This window comes from Parambassis ranga, chromosome 21, assembly GCF_900634625.1.
Source record: "Parambassis ranga chromosome 21, fParRan2.1, whole genome shotgun sequence".
Taxonomy (NCBI): Eukaryota; Metazoa; Chordata; class Actinopteri; family Ambassidae; genus Parambassis; species Parambassis ranga.
Window position 1 is genome coordinate 2,162,943 of NC_041041.1, and position 16,472 is coordinate 2,179,414.

The 16,472-nt window shown below is 46.0% G+C and overlaps 1 protein-coding gene across 13 annotated transcripts in view; it reads left to right on the top strand.

Annotated features, from left to right (window-relative positions):
• mycbp2 (MYC binding protein 2) overlaps window positions 1-16,472 on the top strand; it is a 45,599-nt gene that overhangs the window by 17,276 nt on the left and 11,851 nt on the right. For 5 of the 13 annotated variants that reach the window (XM_028393528.1, XM_028393531.1, XM_028393529.1 and 2 more), the window contains 37 exons: window positions 871-990; window positions 1,071-1,152; window positions 1,297-1,414; window positions 1,523-1,881; window positions 1,969-2,141; window positions 2,236-2,361; window positions 2,540-2,667; window positions 2,795-2,886; window positions 3,303-3,437; window positions 3,527-3,610; window positions 3,702-3,798; window positions 3,901-4,093; window positions 4,497-4,771; window positions 4,846-5,067; window positions 5,168-5,359; window positions 5,951-6,157; window positions 6,230-6,367; window positions 6,461-6,639; window positions 6,714-6,856; window positions 6,945-7,045; window positions 7,125-7,343; window positions 7,888-8,110; window positions 8,196-8,314; window positions 8,398-8,485; window positions 8,567-8,616; window positions 8,777-8,949; window positions 9,031-9,175; window positions 9,271-9,477; window positions 9,651-9,706; window positions 9,775-9,890; window positions 9,998-10,095; window positions 11,041-11,157; window positions 11,645-11,785; window positions 12,860-12,937; window positions 14,065-14,289; window positions 15,217-15,349; window positions 15,438-15,563. In XM_028393528.1, coding sequence (XP_028249329.1) covers window positions 871-990; window positions 1,071-1,152; window positions 1,297-1,414; window positions 1,523-1,881; window positions 1,969-2,141; window positions 2,236-2,361; window positions 2,540-2,667; window positions 2,795-2,886; window positions 3,303-3,437; window positions 3,527-3,610; window positions 3,702-3,798; window positions 3,901-4,093; window positions 4,497-4,771; window positions 4,846-5,067; window positions 5,168-5,359; window positions 5,951-6,157; window positions 6,230-6,367; window positions 6,461-6,639; window positions 6,714-6,856; window positions 6,945-7,045; window positions 7,125-7,343; window positions 7,888-8,110; window positions 8,196-8,314; window positions 8,398-8,485; window positions 8,567-8,616; window positions 8,777-8,949; window positions 9,031-9,175; window positions 9,271-9,477; window positions 9,651-9,706; window positions 9,775-9,890; window positions 9,998-10,095; window positions 11,041-11,157; window positions 11,645-11,785; window positions 12,860-12,937; window positions 14,065-14,289; window positions 15,217-15,349; window positions 15,438-15,563 — 5,478 coding nt within the window. The remainder of the gene's footprint in view (window positions 1-870; window positions 991-1,070; window positions 1,153-1,296; window positions 1,415-1,522; window positions 1,882-1,968; window positions 2,142-2,235; window positions 2,362-2,539; window positions 2,668-2,794; window positions 2,887-3,302; window positions 3,438-3,526; window positions 3,611-3,701; window positions 3,799-3,900; window positions 4,094-4,496; window positions 4,772-4,845; window positions 5,068-5,167; window positions 5,360-5,950; window positions 6,158-6,229; window positions 6,368-6,460; window positions 6,640-6,713; window positions 6,857-6,944; window positions 7,046-7,124; window positions 7,344-7,887; window positions 8,111-8,195; window positions 8,315-8,397; window positions 8,486-8,566; window positions 8,617-8,776; window positions 8,950-9,030; window positions 9,176-9,270; window positions 9,478-9,650; window positions 9,707-9,774; window positions 9,891-9,997; window positions 10,096-11,040; window positions 11,158-11,644; window positions 11,786-12,859; window positions 12,938-14,064; window positions 14,290-15,216; window positions 15,350-15,437; window positions 15,564-16,472) is intronic. The other 8 variants (XM_028393530.1, XM_028393535.1, XM_028393537.1 and 5 more) reach the window with 6 other exon arrangements.

Sequence of the window (16,472 nt, forward strand, 5' to 3'; positions counted from 1 at the left end):
AAATGTTACAAATTTGCCCATGTTAACCTAAAAAAATCTGATTTAGTGGCTTCTAAAATGTCAAATACAACCAAAAGCATCTTCATCCATTGTCCCAATAAGCATCTCCCGAACATGTAGATTCTAAATCGTGTCAGAAGCTTTTCCTCTCTGCTGAGATTTGTGGAATCTGCGGTGTATGCACAGATGTATCACTAGTGTTTAGGTAGTGTCTCCTGAGCATCCTTCTTCATGGTTTTACACTCATGAATGAATGCTCCAAATCTCCCCACTGGCAGCATCGGTGTCCCCGCCTGTCTGGGACCTCCACGTCACCTTTTGTGCATTCAAGATGGCATTTAAAAGGTTTACTCACCAGCATTGACAGTGGTGACCATGAGCTCAAGTTTCAATCCTTTTTTTTAATTTTTTTTGGACCGTGAGCTAGTCGTTAGTCAATTTATTGATAATTGTTCAGGTCTAAAGCTGGATGGTGGTGAGCTGGTTCCTGGTCCAAAAAGAGTTTTTGATTCATTTTTTTTTTATTTACAGTAATGCATGGTGCTCTCTCCCTCCCAACTCTTCTCTACTCACACACCACAACTGTGACCTCCTGCAGGGCTCAGGGTAAACCAGATGTCCTCATTAAACACAGACAGATGTTAAAAAATTCTTGGAAAAATAATCCATTGGAGGACCGGTTGCCAAAAGCCTTTCTGTTGCAGAGGTGTGATCCCCTCCTTTTTGTTACAGCATGCTTTTCCCCCTTCTCTCCTCTTTTTTCCCCCTCCAGCTGTGTTCTCTCCGGGACTCTGCAGAGACGTCCACTTCGGCTGCTGCACTTCACTCTCTCTCTGCTCAGATGTGCTGACTTTGGTGTTTGCCTTGTAGATGGGAGCAGTGAGCGTGGAGAGAAGGATGCCAGCAAGATTACCACCTACCCTCCCGGGGCAGTGAGGTTCGACTGTGAGCTGCGAGCGGTGCAGGTCAGCTGCGGGTTTCACCACTCAGGTAAGTTTTTAAAACACCTTATAAAAGTGAAATAAAGAAGCTGGAGAAATGATGGTCTTAATTTTTGGGGTGCTTCACAGTGGTGTTGATGGAGAACGGAGACGTTTACACGTTTGGTTACGGCCAACATGGGCAGCTCGGACATGGAGATGTCAACTCCAGGTACTCTGTCTGTTTCTGTCTGCAGTATTTTATGATTAGAGTGTAGACCAGGAAGCATGACAGCAACAAAAGTTGTGTTGAAGTTTTATGTGGGTGTAGCTTGGCCTTTTCTTCATTCACCATGATGATATTTCTGTTCCGTAGGGGTTCTCCCACCCTGGTGCAGGCCCTTCCAGGTCCGAGTGTCCAGGTGACAGCAGGCAGTAACCACACAGCTGTTCTCCTCATGGATGGGCAGGTCTTCACTTTTGGCAGCTTCTCGGTGAGCAGAAACATTTTTGTGTATTGTGAGAGCGGTGCAGAATTCTTGCGTACACACAGATTCTAAAAGCTAAGCGTATGTCTCCTTGTATGTCTCCTTGCTTCTCAGAAAGGGCAGCTGGGCCGACCCATCCTGGACATGCCCTACTGGAATGCCAAGCCTTCTCCCATGCCCAATATTGGTGCCAAATATGGACGAAAGGCTACGTGGATTGGTGCCAGCGGAGACCAGACGTTTCTGCGGATCGATGAGGCTCTTATCAACTCCCATGTCCTTGCTACTTCAGAGATCTTTGCCAGCAAACACATCATTGGCCTCGTGCCCTCCTCTGTCTCCGAGCCACCTCCTTTTAAATGCTTACTTATCAACAAAATGGATGGAAGCTGCAGAACCTTCAATGACTCTGAGCAGGAGGACCTGCAAGGATTTGGCCTGTGTCTGGACCCTGTGTATGACGTCATTTGGAGGTCAGTCCAAGGACCATACAGAACAACAGCATGGAAACATTTTGGCCTGAATGCTGTTTTAAAGATTAAGTTCTTTTTCCTCTTTAGATTCCTGCCAGCGTCCAGGGAGATGTGGTGCTACAATGCAGTGATCGCTGATGCCAGGGTGCCTTCAGCAACAGACTTACAAGGTCGCTGTAGCATCCTTAGTCCAGAGCTCGCGTTGCCATCAGGATCACATGCCACCACTACTCGCTCACATGGAGCGCTACACATCCTTGGTAATCCTGTGCACCAAACGTTTGGCACCATCGGAGGTATATCTGTCACATGTTTGTGGTGATCGTTGTCCTTTATCTTGTGGTTTCCTCTTAGGTTGTCTGGATACATTAGCAGCCATGCAGGAGCTAAAAATGGGTGTAGCCAGCGCAGAGGAAGAAACACAGGCAGTGATGAAGGTCTACTCCAAGGAAGACTACAGCGTGGTGAACCGCTTTGAGAGTTAGTAGACTCTTTGTAAAGATTAAATGACAAAGGATTGGTTATTACATGCTTTGATTTGCTGCTTATCAAACTACGTGCAGTAATTAAATATCTTTTAAAGTGTGCTGCAGGGGATAGATGTCTTCACATCTCTGTATCCTGCAGAGCCATATTGATCTCTTGTGTAATGCTGCAGGTCACGGGGGTGGTTGGGGTTACTCAGCACACTCTGTGGAGGCCATCCGCTTCTGCGCCGATGCTGACATCCTGCTGGGAGGGCTGGGTCTGTTTGGTGGACGAGGCGAGTACACTGCCAAGATCAAGGTGAGCATTTCTTTGACCTGTTTTTACACAGAGAGGAGAGGAGTCTTTGAGGAAATAGGTTTCTTGTCTGGAATTACAGCTGCTCACATTATATTGAACGCAGTAACCCAGTTTTGTTGCTGTGCAGCTTTTTGAGCTGGGACCTGATGGAGGTGACCATGAAACAGACGGGGATCTGCTGGCTGAGACCGATGTGCTGGCCTATGATTGTGCTGCCAGGTACAGTATTGTTGGAAAATGTTTCCATCCATCCATTTTCATCTGTTTATTGGGGATCGGGTCTCAGTAGAGAAGCTCCGACCTCCACCTCTTCCAACTCATCCAGAAAGACTGAGGCCAGTCAAGAGTTATTACCCCTCGGCTGTGTGCTGGGTCTGCCTCAGGGCCTCCTCCCAGCTTTAAAAAAACAAACAAAAAGGCAAAGAGGAGTCACAAATTATCTTTTGCTGACTTGTTTCTATGTTGGACATGCTCGCTGGGGAGGAGGGCTCAGCTTCTCTTCACCACAGCAGACTCCAGCAGAGCCATATCAGTGCAGATGCCACACCAATCCGCCCGTCGATCTTCTGGCGTTTCCTTATTGGTTACAGAATGATGTAATCTCCTTTTCTGATGGCTTTTGTTGACATCCGTAGGGAGAAGTACGCCATGATGTTTGACGAACCGGTGCTGCTGCAGCTCGGCTGGTGGTACGTGGCATGGGCTCGGGTGTCTGGTCCAAGTAGTGACTGTGGTTCCCATGGACAGGCTACCATCACTACGGATGATGGGTAAGGTATTCCTGCTGTATCTACTGTAGGTAATAGAACAGGTTGACATCTTGTTTGTGAGTTAATTTAGTGTGTTTCCTCCTCTTTAGTGTGGTGTTTCAGTTCAAAAGCTCTAAAAAGTCAAACAACGGGACAGATGTGAATGCTGGACAGATTCCTCAGCTGCTTTACAGGCAAGTATAACTCAATGTGTTATAAGTAACACGTCTTTTCTCTCTTTATGCTTATTTATATATATATAAATACTTTTTATTTTATCAATAGGCTTCCATCAAACGACGGCAATGCTTCTAAAGGGAAGCAGCAGACCAGCGAACCTGTTCACATCCTTAAACGCTCATTCGCTCGGACAGTCTCGGTGGTGAGCAGTGTCTCTATGTTTAAAAATAGTGACTTTGCTCCTGCCTGTGTAATTGTCCTGACAGGTACAGAGATAATATTTGTGTTTCTGATCTCGCTGTAGGAGTGTTTTGAGTCTTTGCTGAGTATCCTACACTGGAGCTGGACCACATTGGTACTGGGCGTGGAGGAGCTGAGGGGGCTAAAGGGTTTCCAGTACACAGCCACCCTGCTGGACCTCGAGAGGCTGCGCTTCGTTGGCACATGCTGCCTCCGCCTGCTCAGAGTCTACATCTGTGAGATCTTCCCGATTGCTGGTAGGAGCCCAGAGGAGTACATACATGTTTTTTATACTCTTCTCAATGTTGGAGTGGACAAATGCACAGCAACTATGCTAACATGAGTCACAAATTATATCTTAACGAGCCACTTTTTATGTGGGAAACTCTGGTTTCTGCCTCAGGAGGTTCCCACAATGTTGCTGCTGCCTGATTTTCCAAACTATGGGGCAGTGGGCCAAAGGACATAATTACCCAATTAAGATTTGTGGAGTTAAAAATGGATTCACGTTGGAATGCGTTATTACTTTTACAGCTTGAGTTCTATCATTCACATCATTCTTTGGCAACAATGAAGTGAAACTATTATATTACATACATGTATCTTCTGCTTAGATTTGTTTTGATTGTAATCTCTTTCTATTTGGTGTTTGATTTCCAGCCAGCACCAAAGCTGTGGTGGAGGAGTCGAGCAAGCTGGCAGAGTGCGTGGGAAAGACTCGCAGTCTGCTGAAGAAGATCCTGTCGGAAGGCATGGACAACTGCCTGACAAAGCTGGACAATGACCCCCAGGGCTACCTGTCTCAGCCTCTCACACTGCTGGAAGCTGTGCTGCAGGAATGCCACAACACCTTTACCGCCTGTTTCCACTCCTTCTACCCGACCCCAGCCCTGCAGTGGGCCTGTCTCTGTGATCTGCTCAACTGCCTAGACCAGGTCTGATGAGTTTTCTGTCAGTAGACTTGAGTCACTATGTGTTCAAATTTTTACTTGTTCTCTCTGTTTTTCAGGACATTGCTGAGGCCAATTTTCGCACATCCAGCAGCCGCCTGCTGGCAGCCGTTATGTCAGCATTGTGCAACACCTCAGTGAAGCTGACATCAATCCTGCCCATTGCCTATGATGGGGAAGTGCTGCTGCGTTCACTAGTCAAACAAGTCAGCACAGAGAATGACTCTGCTCTTGCTCACCGCTTCCCCCTGCTGGTGGCCCATATGGAGAAACTAAGCCATGTCAGTTTATTTTTACAGATCAGCCAGGAAAGAAAAATAAAATCAGAACAGCGGATTAAAAAAAAAAAAAACATCTTCCATGTCTTTTTTTTTTTTTTAGACTGAAGAGAATCTGATGGGCATGACCAGCTTCCGGGAAGTGCTGGAGAAGATGCTGGTGATTGTGGTGCTGCCTGTGAGGAAGAGTTTGAGGAAAGAGGTGGAGCTGTTCTCACCACACCTGGTCTCCAACACCTGTGGTCTGCTGGCCTCCATCGTCTCTGAGCTTACAGCCTCTGCACTGGGCTCTGAGGTAACTTAGCTCACACAAACAACCACATAAGCACCTCTGTTGTCTTACTGTCAGTCACATACATCGTGGTGTCCAGTCACACTTATGCTATGTCTTCTTTCCTTCTTTCTCATGCTATTTCTTTGGTTAAATTTTTAACCGTGACACAAACTGTTCTGACTGTTGCCAAAACACAGCAACACAATGTGGGGGCACTGGATTTTTCAGCATTATCTTTACCCTGTGCTGAGTCATTAGGTGGGAGTGGCAGATGTCTGTCGCCTTGTCTCACACTTTTTTGTATTCAATCACTCTGTCGCCTATCAGACAGGACTCCTAAGCTCTTGTTGCCATAGGAACACTTGATAGCGGCCCTCGACAACACTGTTGGGTTTTTTTTTTTCCCCGGTCTGTTGTCAGGGAAACAAGTCTTCCTCCCCAGGGTAGCTGGATGATTTAGTCCCACCCCAGCTGCGTCTGGCTGTCTATAGTCAGTCATTAGGCTGAACTCAATAGAATTACTGAAAGTGTGGGTTCTCTCCTCAAACGTGCCGGTTATGTATTAGAAGTGAAAGGTCTGGCTACATTTCATTCTGTGTTCATGTTCATCAGGTTGACGGGCTGAACTCGCTCCACTCTGTGAAAGCATCTCCCAACCGCTTCACCAAAACAAGCCAGGGCCGGAGCTGGAACACGGGCAACGGCTCTCCGGACGCCATCTGTCTGACTGTGGACAAGCCAGGCGTTGTGCTGGTGGGCGTCTGCGTCTATGGAGGAGGGGGCATCCATGAGTATGAGCTTGAGGTGCTGGCTGATGATGTAAGTGTTTATGACACATTTCAGCTTAGTTTATGTGTCTTTTGGTGGCTAATTCACTCGTCACTCCTTCAGGCACAGACGGAGCACCCGGGGGACTCGGCACATTCTCACAGGTGGACGTCTCTGGAGCTGGTGAAGGGCACCTACAGCACCGATGATTCTGCCAGTGATATTGCTGAGATTCGCTTGGACAAGGCTGTGCCGCTAAAAGTACAGAAGCTCTCCAAGGAAAATGGTGTATTGATTTTCTGCAAAAAAAAAAAAACCTAAAACAAAACAAACATCGTCCATTTTGTGTTGCAGGAAGGTGTGAAGTATGCAGTACGGCTCCGAAACTACGGCAGCCGGACAGCGAACGGTGACGGAGGTATGACCACAGTGCAGTGCTCTGATGGTGTTTCCTTCACCTTCAGCACCTGCAGCTTGAGTAGCAACGGGACCAACCAGACCAGAGGACAGATCCCACAGATTCTCTACTACAGGTATGTGCAGAGACCGAGTTCTCCAACATCTCCTGTCGGAACTGTTTTTGTTCTGACTTGTTTTGTTGCTGAAGGAGTGAGTACGACGGGGACCTCCAGTCTCAGCTGCTGAGCAAAGCCAACGAGGAGGACAAAAACTGTAGCCGAGCTCTGTCTGTGGTCAGTGCTGTGGTCAGAGCTGCAAAGGACCTCCTGCACAGGGCATTTGCTGTTGATGGTAAGTGCAGCAGACGTACACATGTTGTACACACACATCAGTTGCTTCTACACTTTCACTATGTTTTTTTGTCCTTTCTTTTCTGCAGTGGACGATATTCCGGAGCTGTTAAGTTCTTCCAGTCTGTTCTCCATGCTCCTGCCTCTTATCCTGGCCTACATCGGCCCCGTTGCTGCATCTGTACCCAAAGTAAGAGTTCAAACAGTCTTTCCCTGCTGAACGTCCATCACTGTGTCTGCCCCTTTTACCAAAATGCTTTCTTGTTCAGGCTGCTGTTGAAGTTTTTGGCCTCGTTCAAGAGTTGCTGCCTGCCGTCTCCGCCCTCAACCAAAAATACGCCCCACCCACCTTCAACCCCAACCAGTCCACAGACAGCACCACAGGCAACCAGCCTGAGCAGGGCCTCTCAGCGTGCACCACCTCCAACCACTACTCAGTGATCGAGAGTGACCACCCGTACAAACAAGCTGGTGTCACTCAGTACAGGGTAAGGTGTCTTCTAACTGCCTAAAATATATGTTGATTAGTGACTACATCACTGCAGTGAATGTAAAGTCAAATTATTACTCATGGTAATAAGTATTCAGGAATGATGGCGATTTTCATTGTGAGGCCTGGTGTGCCCAAGTTTAAAGGTAGGGTAGGAGATTTTGAAAACTCAGTGCCAGTCAGCCAGATTTGGAAAGTAAACACACACCCCTTTCTCTCTGAGCTCACGATGATTCATATTCTTCGTTTTAATGAGAAACTGTCGAACTAATCGGTTGCTATCGGATTGTAAAGAGAAGTTACACTAATTTAACAAGAAGTGCATCAGAATGAAATCTCCTACCCTACCATTAATGTTACTCAATCAAGCATGCAATAGTCCTGGAGGTGTTTCCAAGTGTTAAATTTGCATTTGCTTCGTGTTCGTTGTAATCTCAATGTAAGGTCTAAAGAGGTGTCTGTGCATGAATAAATGCACACGCATGAAAAACTCTTGAAAGTCAAAGTCATACCTGCTCTCATTGTGTCTCACTTTGCCTCAGGTATCGTTCCCAGACTGCGTCCGTTGGACCACTATTGAGTTTGATCCTCAGTGCGGCACCGCTCAGCCGGAAGACGTCCTTCGTCTGCTCATCCCCGGCCGAACCCTCCACCTGTCCAACCTCGGGGGCAAACCTTTGATCCACGACACCATCAACACCTGGATCGAGCTCAAGAAGTTCTCGGGCTCCACGGGCTGGCCGACCACCGTCCTGGTTCTGCCAGGTAAAAAGGACATTTATTTCACCCGCTCCGTCGTGTTTTAGACACTGTTAGTGACGATGGTTTTCTGTCCTCTCTCTGCTTTCAGGAAATGAAGTTCTGTTTTCACTGGAAACGGCCTCAGATTATGTGAAGGATGAGAAAGCTTGCTTCTATGGCTTTAAGTGCGTCGCTGTGGGATACGAGTTCAATCCTGGTCCTGATGAGGTACACATGCTCTTCTCTGATTCACTGGGCAGGCTTCCATCTTAAAATCCTCACTCTGAAAAAATCCTCATGAAACATTTCAGGGCATCATCCAGTTAGAGAAGGAGTTGGCCTACCTGGGCAGTGTGTGTGCTGCAGCTCTGATGAAGAAAGACCTGGCCCTCCCTATTGGTACGAATGACAGCACATGATGGAATTTACTGTCACATCTCAGTGAATCTTACTGTCACTGTAAACTTCTCTTGATTGCAGGAAATGAATTGGAGGAAGACCTTGAGATTCTGGAGGAAGCCTCGCTTCAGGTTTGTCATCTGTTAAATACAATGAACACTCTGGGCCCAACCTGTTTTGTGACCACAAGAACATGATTTGTAGCTTCTTGGTTGCACAAAAAATGTTGATTTTTGGTTGGTTTCTCCAACCAGGTTTTGGCCCCAACACTGATCTTTTGTCCTCTTCCAGGTGTGTAAGGCCCACTCAGGGATTCTGGGGAAGGGTCTGGCCTTGTCACACTCTCCCACCATCCTGGAGGCCCTGGAAGGGAACCTGCCTTTGCACCTCCAAACCAATGAGCACTCCTTCCTCGAGGACTTCATCACCTGTGTACAAAACTCAAGTGGCGGTCGTCTGGCCAGGTGAGTTCCTCTACTTGGGCCCAGGCTGCATGGCCATTGTTGTTTCCCAGCATTTGATGGTGTTTTTTTTGTGCCGTCCAGGTGGCTGCAGCCAGACTCTTACGCAGATCCTCAGAAAACATCTCTGATCCTCAACAAGGATGACATACGCTGTGGGTGGCCCACTACAGTGGTCGTGCAGACCAAAGACCAGTATGGAGATGTGGTGCATGTTCCTAACATGAAGGTCTGCAGAAATGAAATGCCAAGTTGTTGCTTTACTTTTTTTTTGTGCTGGTGTCACCTTCTCCTGACTAGATGCTGTGTCGGTCTCATGTCTAGGTGGAGGTGAAGGCGGTACCTGTTTCACAGAAGAAGTCAATGCAACCAGACAACGTGAAGAAGCTGCAGCGGCTCCCCGGGAGCTCCTCCCCTTCCTCTTCAGGCCCTGACCTGACGTTTGGAGGTCTGCCAGTGCCCAAGCTGGAAGCCACATACGAGCCTATGATTGTGAAAGAAGCTCGATACATTGCTATCACAATGATGAAGGTTAGCATCAGTAGCATGTTGGAGATTTGTCCGTGTGGGGGGAGCTGTTCAGATCAGTTGATGGATTCAGTGTGTTTCACTGGGACTGCAGCAAAGACCTGCTGGCAGATGTGAAGCTCAGTGTTAACACCTGCAGTATGTTGTGTTCTCATTCTTTGTGTCTGTTTTTTCAGGCATATGAAAACTACTCCTTTGAAGAGCTGCGCTTTGCCTCCCCCACACCTAAGAGGTAAGAAGAAAAACAAAGCTTGTTTTCTAATGCTATGCAGTCTTACTTAATGATTATGTCTCGAACAGACCCAGTGAGAATATGCTCATCCGCGCCAACACCGATGGAACCTACAGTGCCAACTGGACTCCGGGAGCAGTCGGCCTCTATACAATCCACGTCACCATCGATGGCATCGAAATAGGTAACCTGACAGCGGGTCTTTGTGACTTTACGTTTTCTGTCTTTTAGTTCGTTGAGTGTAATATTCTGCTTTGGTTGTGAGGTATAAATTCTATTTTTTTTGTTTAGATGCTGGTTTAGAGGTCGAGGTCAAGGATCCTCCCAAAGGAATGATCCCACCTGGAACTCAGATGGTCAAACCAAAGGCTGAACCTCAGCCTAGCAAGGTATGATGTTTCTTTGGTCGACCAAACAAGAACCTAAACGCACTTACCAAACCCACGCATGCTATGAAATACAGTTTAATTTGACATACACATGCATTTAAACACCAGACATTCACAGTTTTATATTAATATAGGCGCTATGTTTAGCCTTTAGCTGCTCACCCACATTGAATTGTCTATATTTCTGCATAAATATGACCCCAAACAAGTCTTGGAAATAGCTAGAGAACCCAAAACCTGTCAGGACATCAGCTGAGTCTCAAGAGAAAGTGAGTCACACAGCAAGACGCCCAGTTATGCAGAACTATAGGACATTCTGAAGAGTTCACAAACAGGATAAACACCTGAATAAATCCTCCTGTCAGCATCTGTTGAAGAGCGTGTGGCGCTACTTCACACTGTATAGAAAGTCCTTTTGTTGCTTCCTGTTAGTGAGTGAGGTCATCCGTTAAGGCTGAACACACGGAGTCTGCTCAGGTTATTGTGTGCATGCAACACACTGTTTTTAAACATTGTGTTATTTTAAGCAGCAGTGATTGAGTAACATTAAATCGGATGGATCAGACTCATGCCGAGGTCGGCATCATCATTTTGGGAAACATTTTTGATTTCACAATCAATAACGGGGAAACAAGCAACACTGTGCTCATTTAATCACTCCTGTTTTCCACACACCAGTCTATTAATAGATGAAGACTGTTTAATCTTCATCCGACTGGTGCTACTAAAAATGGAAGTTTCCTCTTCTTTTTGCTGTGTGTTTGCGGGAAGCAGGCTCTGTGTGGGTTAATGCATGCCGTCTCCCACCGTCTACTAGTCCTGCGTCCTCCTCTCTCTCCTCCTGCTTCTCCTCTCTGTCAGGGTTTTTGTTTTTTTTTGTTTTTTTGCTTTCTGTTCTTTGCTCCTGCCGCTCACGGACTCCATCTCCCCCTCTGCTTCTCTCAGGTCCGCAAATTTGTGTCCAAGGACAGCGCAGGCCTGCGTGTGCGTAGTCACCCCTCCCTGCAGAGCGAACAGATAGGCATAGTGCATGTCAATGGCACCATCACTTTCATTGACGAGGTAATTGACCTTAGACCAGGCAGACTCTAAGTTATTATGTTGGGAATCCACTTCTGTGTTTTTTTCTTATTTGAATCAATAAGGACAGAATCATAAATGGTGATTTTTTTTTGTCTAGTGTATCTAATTTCTTTGTATTTTATGTAATTACCTCTCAATAATGATTACTACCTTAGAAATTTGTTGCTCTTTTCTTATGTTGCTTCATACTTTTGCAAGGCACTCTGAGGCTACATGAAAGGCTTTGCCACCCTCCCTATAGATCTAAAGGAAGGGATGAGTCGGAGTTGAAATATTGCTGTTGTTACTCCCTAGTATGAGCACTTACCTGCATACTTCTGTTTTTTATTAACTTTCCTGCAGCCTCAGAGGTGTCCTCTGTGTGTGTGTGTGTGTGTGTGTGTGTGTGTGTGTGTGTCTCTGATTTCCTCAGTAACAGGACGGCATGGCTGTGCTCTGCTCTGTTGCTTGTTTTCCCCTTTTTTAGATCCACAATGATGATGGTGTGTGGCTCAGGCTCAATGATGAAACAGTAAAGAAGTATGTTCCCAGCATGAATGGGTACACTGAAGCCTGGTGCCTGTCTTTTAACCAGCACCTGGGCAGGAGCCTTCTGGTCCCCGCTGACGTAAGTAGAAGAAGGCTTGCCGATCAGTCAGATTTAATGCTAAGAGGCTCCTGCACTACTGTTCACTTGGGGAAGAGCTCATCTGTGTTGTTTAATGATAATGAGGTATTTCAAGGACTAATACTCCCCCCAAAAAAATGTCCTTGAAGCATGGTAGATCACCAGAGAGTAACCGCTGAGGTGTGCATGAACTGTTTCTATGAGCAGCGCTGAGTATGAAGCGTCCACTAACACACTGTGCAGCAGAGGAACAGCAGCTGGGCGTGTGCATGCATTAACTCATGGTTAAAAGTCAAATGTTTACCATCATGTGTTCAGCTTTGAAAGACTCCATTAAGTGAAGCCCAATGCAGGGATTGACGGACGAAGAAAAAAAACAAAACAACAGCAGCAGTGAAGCCGATCGGCCGCACTGTCCATTGTCCTCACTGCCTCCCACTCACAGTTCGTAGACTGATGCACACTGTGGCAGCATGTAGGGTTTCTCCTCACATCGTCTTTGCTCCATGCCATGAAAGCCCACCGTAACATGCGACAGATTTAAATGAGCTGATGAAAGTGCATCCATCCATCCAAAGTCGGTGGTTTTTCTGTCATGAAGCAATCACTGGTCCAACGAACCGTTTCTGTGTGAGTCTCTGCTGCCTCTGCTGCTCTACACTTCCACCTCTGCATTGGGATGCTTTAGGTGCTAGGAGGCTTCCATGTAAGGTCTCTGTCTGAACAGCATGACACACTACATCATCCAAGTGGGGAATTTTTTTGGAAGTTTCTTCTTTATATGCATTTCCTTTTTATTATTATTATTATTTTTTTTGAAGCCATTTGGAAAACATTGAGGTATTTGGAGTCAACAGTTCAATTCCCCTGCATCTGATTCTGACCTATTTTAAAGTGAGCAGCTCCTTTTTCTTCTTCTTTAACGTCTTATCTTGGAAAATCCAGAAGCCATTTTTTTTTCTTCCAAAAAAATACACGAGCACCTCCCCCCCTCCTCCCTTTCCCACTCTCTCCTCTTTTCTCCTCTTTCGAGTCGTCTACTGTTTCATGACTGTCTCACAATTTGTTGCTCAGAACGTCTTTAATGCTAGCCAAGGAGTCAGGGATATCGGCTTTTTGTCCTGGACCCCCTTAACTATATTCCCACCACAGGTGAGTTGTATGAAGGAGAAGGGGGAAAACCTTTTGAATGGCCCGTAGCTGCTCATCTTTACATGTTCTGGAACCCCCTCTGTGACTTTTGTAGTCTCACTCACGGTGTTGTTTTAAAGCATATGAGGTCACAGTTGCATGGTTGTCTGTACAGTAATGATAACTCTGTGTATCAGCCTGTAAAATCCTGCAGTGATCGGCGTTTGAACACTGTTCAAGCTTGTGTGTTGCATGAGGTCGGAGATACTAATGTCCAGTCTGTTGCATGAGTTTGAAAGACTTGTCATATACACAGTTCTGTATCCATGTGTGTCACAGCATGCCCCCCTTAGACTGAATGAAAACAGCTCAGCTTTAAGTAATGTAGATCCAAGTCTATTGGTGGTTTAAGAGCATTACTGTAAAGATGAATGGGAGTTTTGATTTCCTGTGTTTTGTATACTGGTGGTAGTTTGATCATACGCTACATCATAGTGCTGCAATTATCTGAGAACAGAATTCTGTTGTTGAGGTTGACATACCTCCACTGCTAAGCTAACAGGATGTAGCCTGAAATTCAGCTCCTGAAATCCAAAAAAATGGTGGCAAATTATGGTCATATGTAAAACCAAAAGGTGGAGTGAGCTTTTGAACTATCACATTATCCTTAAGTTTTTGTCAATTTGTAAACGTTTGTTGAACATTATTCCTAAATATTTGTAGGAAATTGAGTTTTTTCTTAAATATTTGTCCAGATTTTGCATCATTTGTAATTTTATCTTCAGAAATCAAGTGTTTTTTTATGTTTAATTGTAGAATTTAGATTCTTCTCTCTCATTTATTTGACTTCATCCTATAACAGAAGTTTTTTGGAATATTAATCATGTGTCCTGAGCCCCGTACAGCTTGGTAATGTTTTTAGTTTTTTGCATATTGCCCTAATGTGCCATCATGTTAAAGTCCACTCAGCACGTCTTGGTGTTTTTTCGTTTGTTACCTGAGATGCTGTTGGTACTTTTGTTTTTCTCCACCTTGTTATATTCAGAGTGTAGCGGCCCGTGCTTCACGCTGGCCTCTTTCATTTTTTTTAAATCCCTGTTTTTTCGTTGCTGTGCTTCGACTCTAATCCGTGCTCTTAACTCTTGCAGGAGGTCAGGGGCCAGTCGGAGGAGAACGTAAAGGAGGTGAGCAGCTGCCCTTCCCACGAGGCTCCCATTCGGGTGCAGAACAGGGCAGGGCAGGGCGGCGGCCCGGGGCTTTATAAGGTAGTGAAGACCGGCCCCTCAGGTCACAACATCAGAAGCTGCCCAAACCTTAGGGGTATCCCCATTGGAATGTTAGTTCTTGGCAACAAGGTCAAGGCCATAGGCGAGGTACGCACTCACCCCAAACAATGCAATGTGTTTTTTTTTGTGGCTGGAGCTGATTGATTCAGTCTGTTTAGATCACCTGATGTGCCGTAGATGATTTTGGATCGATTTTTGGCCTTAAAATGTAATCTCTCTTTCAAAGGGGAATACATCAGCTGCTTCTGGGTGTGGGTGTGTGTTCTCTTATCTTCCCACTTGTTGTCGAGGTCTTACCAGCTCCTGCGGCTGTACCTCCTTTTTTTTTTTGCGTGCTTCCTGACTTGACTAATTCCAGTTCTGTCTATAAACCCATTGCAGTTTTCAGGGTGTCTCGAGACTTCTCAGTGGAAGTCCGCTCACAAAACGCTGGAGCCTCTCTGTGCCTTGACTCTACCTTTCCTTGCTCTCATAACAATTCTGTGAACATCTGAGTGGTGGCGTGGACCCCCCCCCCCCTTTGGTTATGACCTGCCATTGGCTGCCGTGGTGTGTCATGCTGTTCAGTACTTTCTTGAGCCTGCGCTCGAATGCTCTGTGTGGATCGGGGCGATGTGGCCTGCACATACTAATACTTCACCATCTTTGTCTGTTTTTCCACAATGATGATATTTCAGGGAGTTGAGAAAGCACAACTTCATGCATTTACCTTTCAATAAGCTCCCCCTTTCTTAGAGTAAGTTTTATTTTTTTTTAGTTTCAGCTACGTCAGTTTTGTCCAGCTGATGCACAAAATCAATCTGATGTGATCTGCTGCTGTGTACGTTGTGTGTGTCGGTCAGAGGGGTCGAATGCTTGCATGCTGATGATCTTCTGTGGAAGAGTTCATGTTGTGTGCGGTGGTAATAAACTGGATGTAGGGCGGGCGGTGTTGGAACGTAGCTGGTTTTTCACACTGTGTGCACACGTGTGTGTGTGTGTGAGTTCGGATCAAGAGTGCTGTTTGTGCATCAGGTGGTCAACTCAGAGGGAACCTGGGTGCAGCTGGATAAGAACAGCGTAGTGGAGTTCTGCGAGAGCGACGAAGGAGAGGCGTGGTCACTGGCCAGAGACCGCGGTGGAAACCAGTACCTCCGCCATGACGACGGTAAAGCCTGACCCGCGGTCGAACGTCTCGTTAAACGAATCTTTTTGAATCCCGAATAATGATCTGATGGTTGTTTGTTGTCCTGCAGAACAAGTGTTGCTGGAGCACGGGAACCAGACCCCACCACCCAGCCCGTTCTCTGTGCAGGCCTTCAACAGAGCCACCACTTCCAATGGAGCACAGGGCTTTGATTATGGCATCTCCAACAACAAAGGTGAGCTTCTGTCCACTGTCACGGCAGAATCATCACGTTCATTTGGAACCCACTCTTGTTTGATGTGCGAGTCCTCAGGCTTCACTCGCACACAAACTGAGTTTAGATTTCCACAGCAGTAGTTGAACATTTTAACACCGTATAAATATTCTATGATGTAGTATCAGAGTCGCTCCATCTGTCACCGTTTGTTTATGCATGTTTTATTTGTTATTATATGCTTCTCTGCAGTGTCAGGCATACCGTATGTCTGCATGCATGAGCCAGTCAGTGTGCTTCTGGTCATTCGGACGACTGTATTCTTTTTGTTTTTGTTTTTTTTAAGCAGTTGGGTGCAGAAACTCTGAACACCCTTCTCTCTTTTTTTTACACTCTGGTGCCTTAATTTAGTGATTTTTAGGAAAACATTTCACTTTCTGCAAACATCTCCTGACTGATCTTCAATGTGTCTGTGTGCCTTTCTGCTTTTCTTTGCTTTGAAAGTGGGTTGGGACTACAAGCTGACTCCAGAACTGTGGTTATTAATATAATATTTAACGTAATATTGAAATAAGAAATAAGCTTTCTAGATATGATATAGCAGGATAATCAGCGCCTGCTTTCTTGTCACCCGCCGACTAATTGGCACAGGGAACACTCTGCTAAAGGAGGATATTTAGGCCCGTCCATGTTTGTAAAAGAAATGTGACCTTCTTAATAAATTCCCTTTTAAATCCAAGAAGTACGTCTGAAACGAAGGATAAAGCTGATGAAGGCGTGGCCGTTGTGCACCGTGGGAGATGTTGTCCCTGTGAATGTTTTGGAGCTTTCCGTGCAGACGTGCAGGATTTGAGAGCCCCCCTCTCTTTTCCACACATATCGCTGCAAACTGTGAGGAGGCCTGGAGCAGAACTTCACATTCAGAGCACT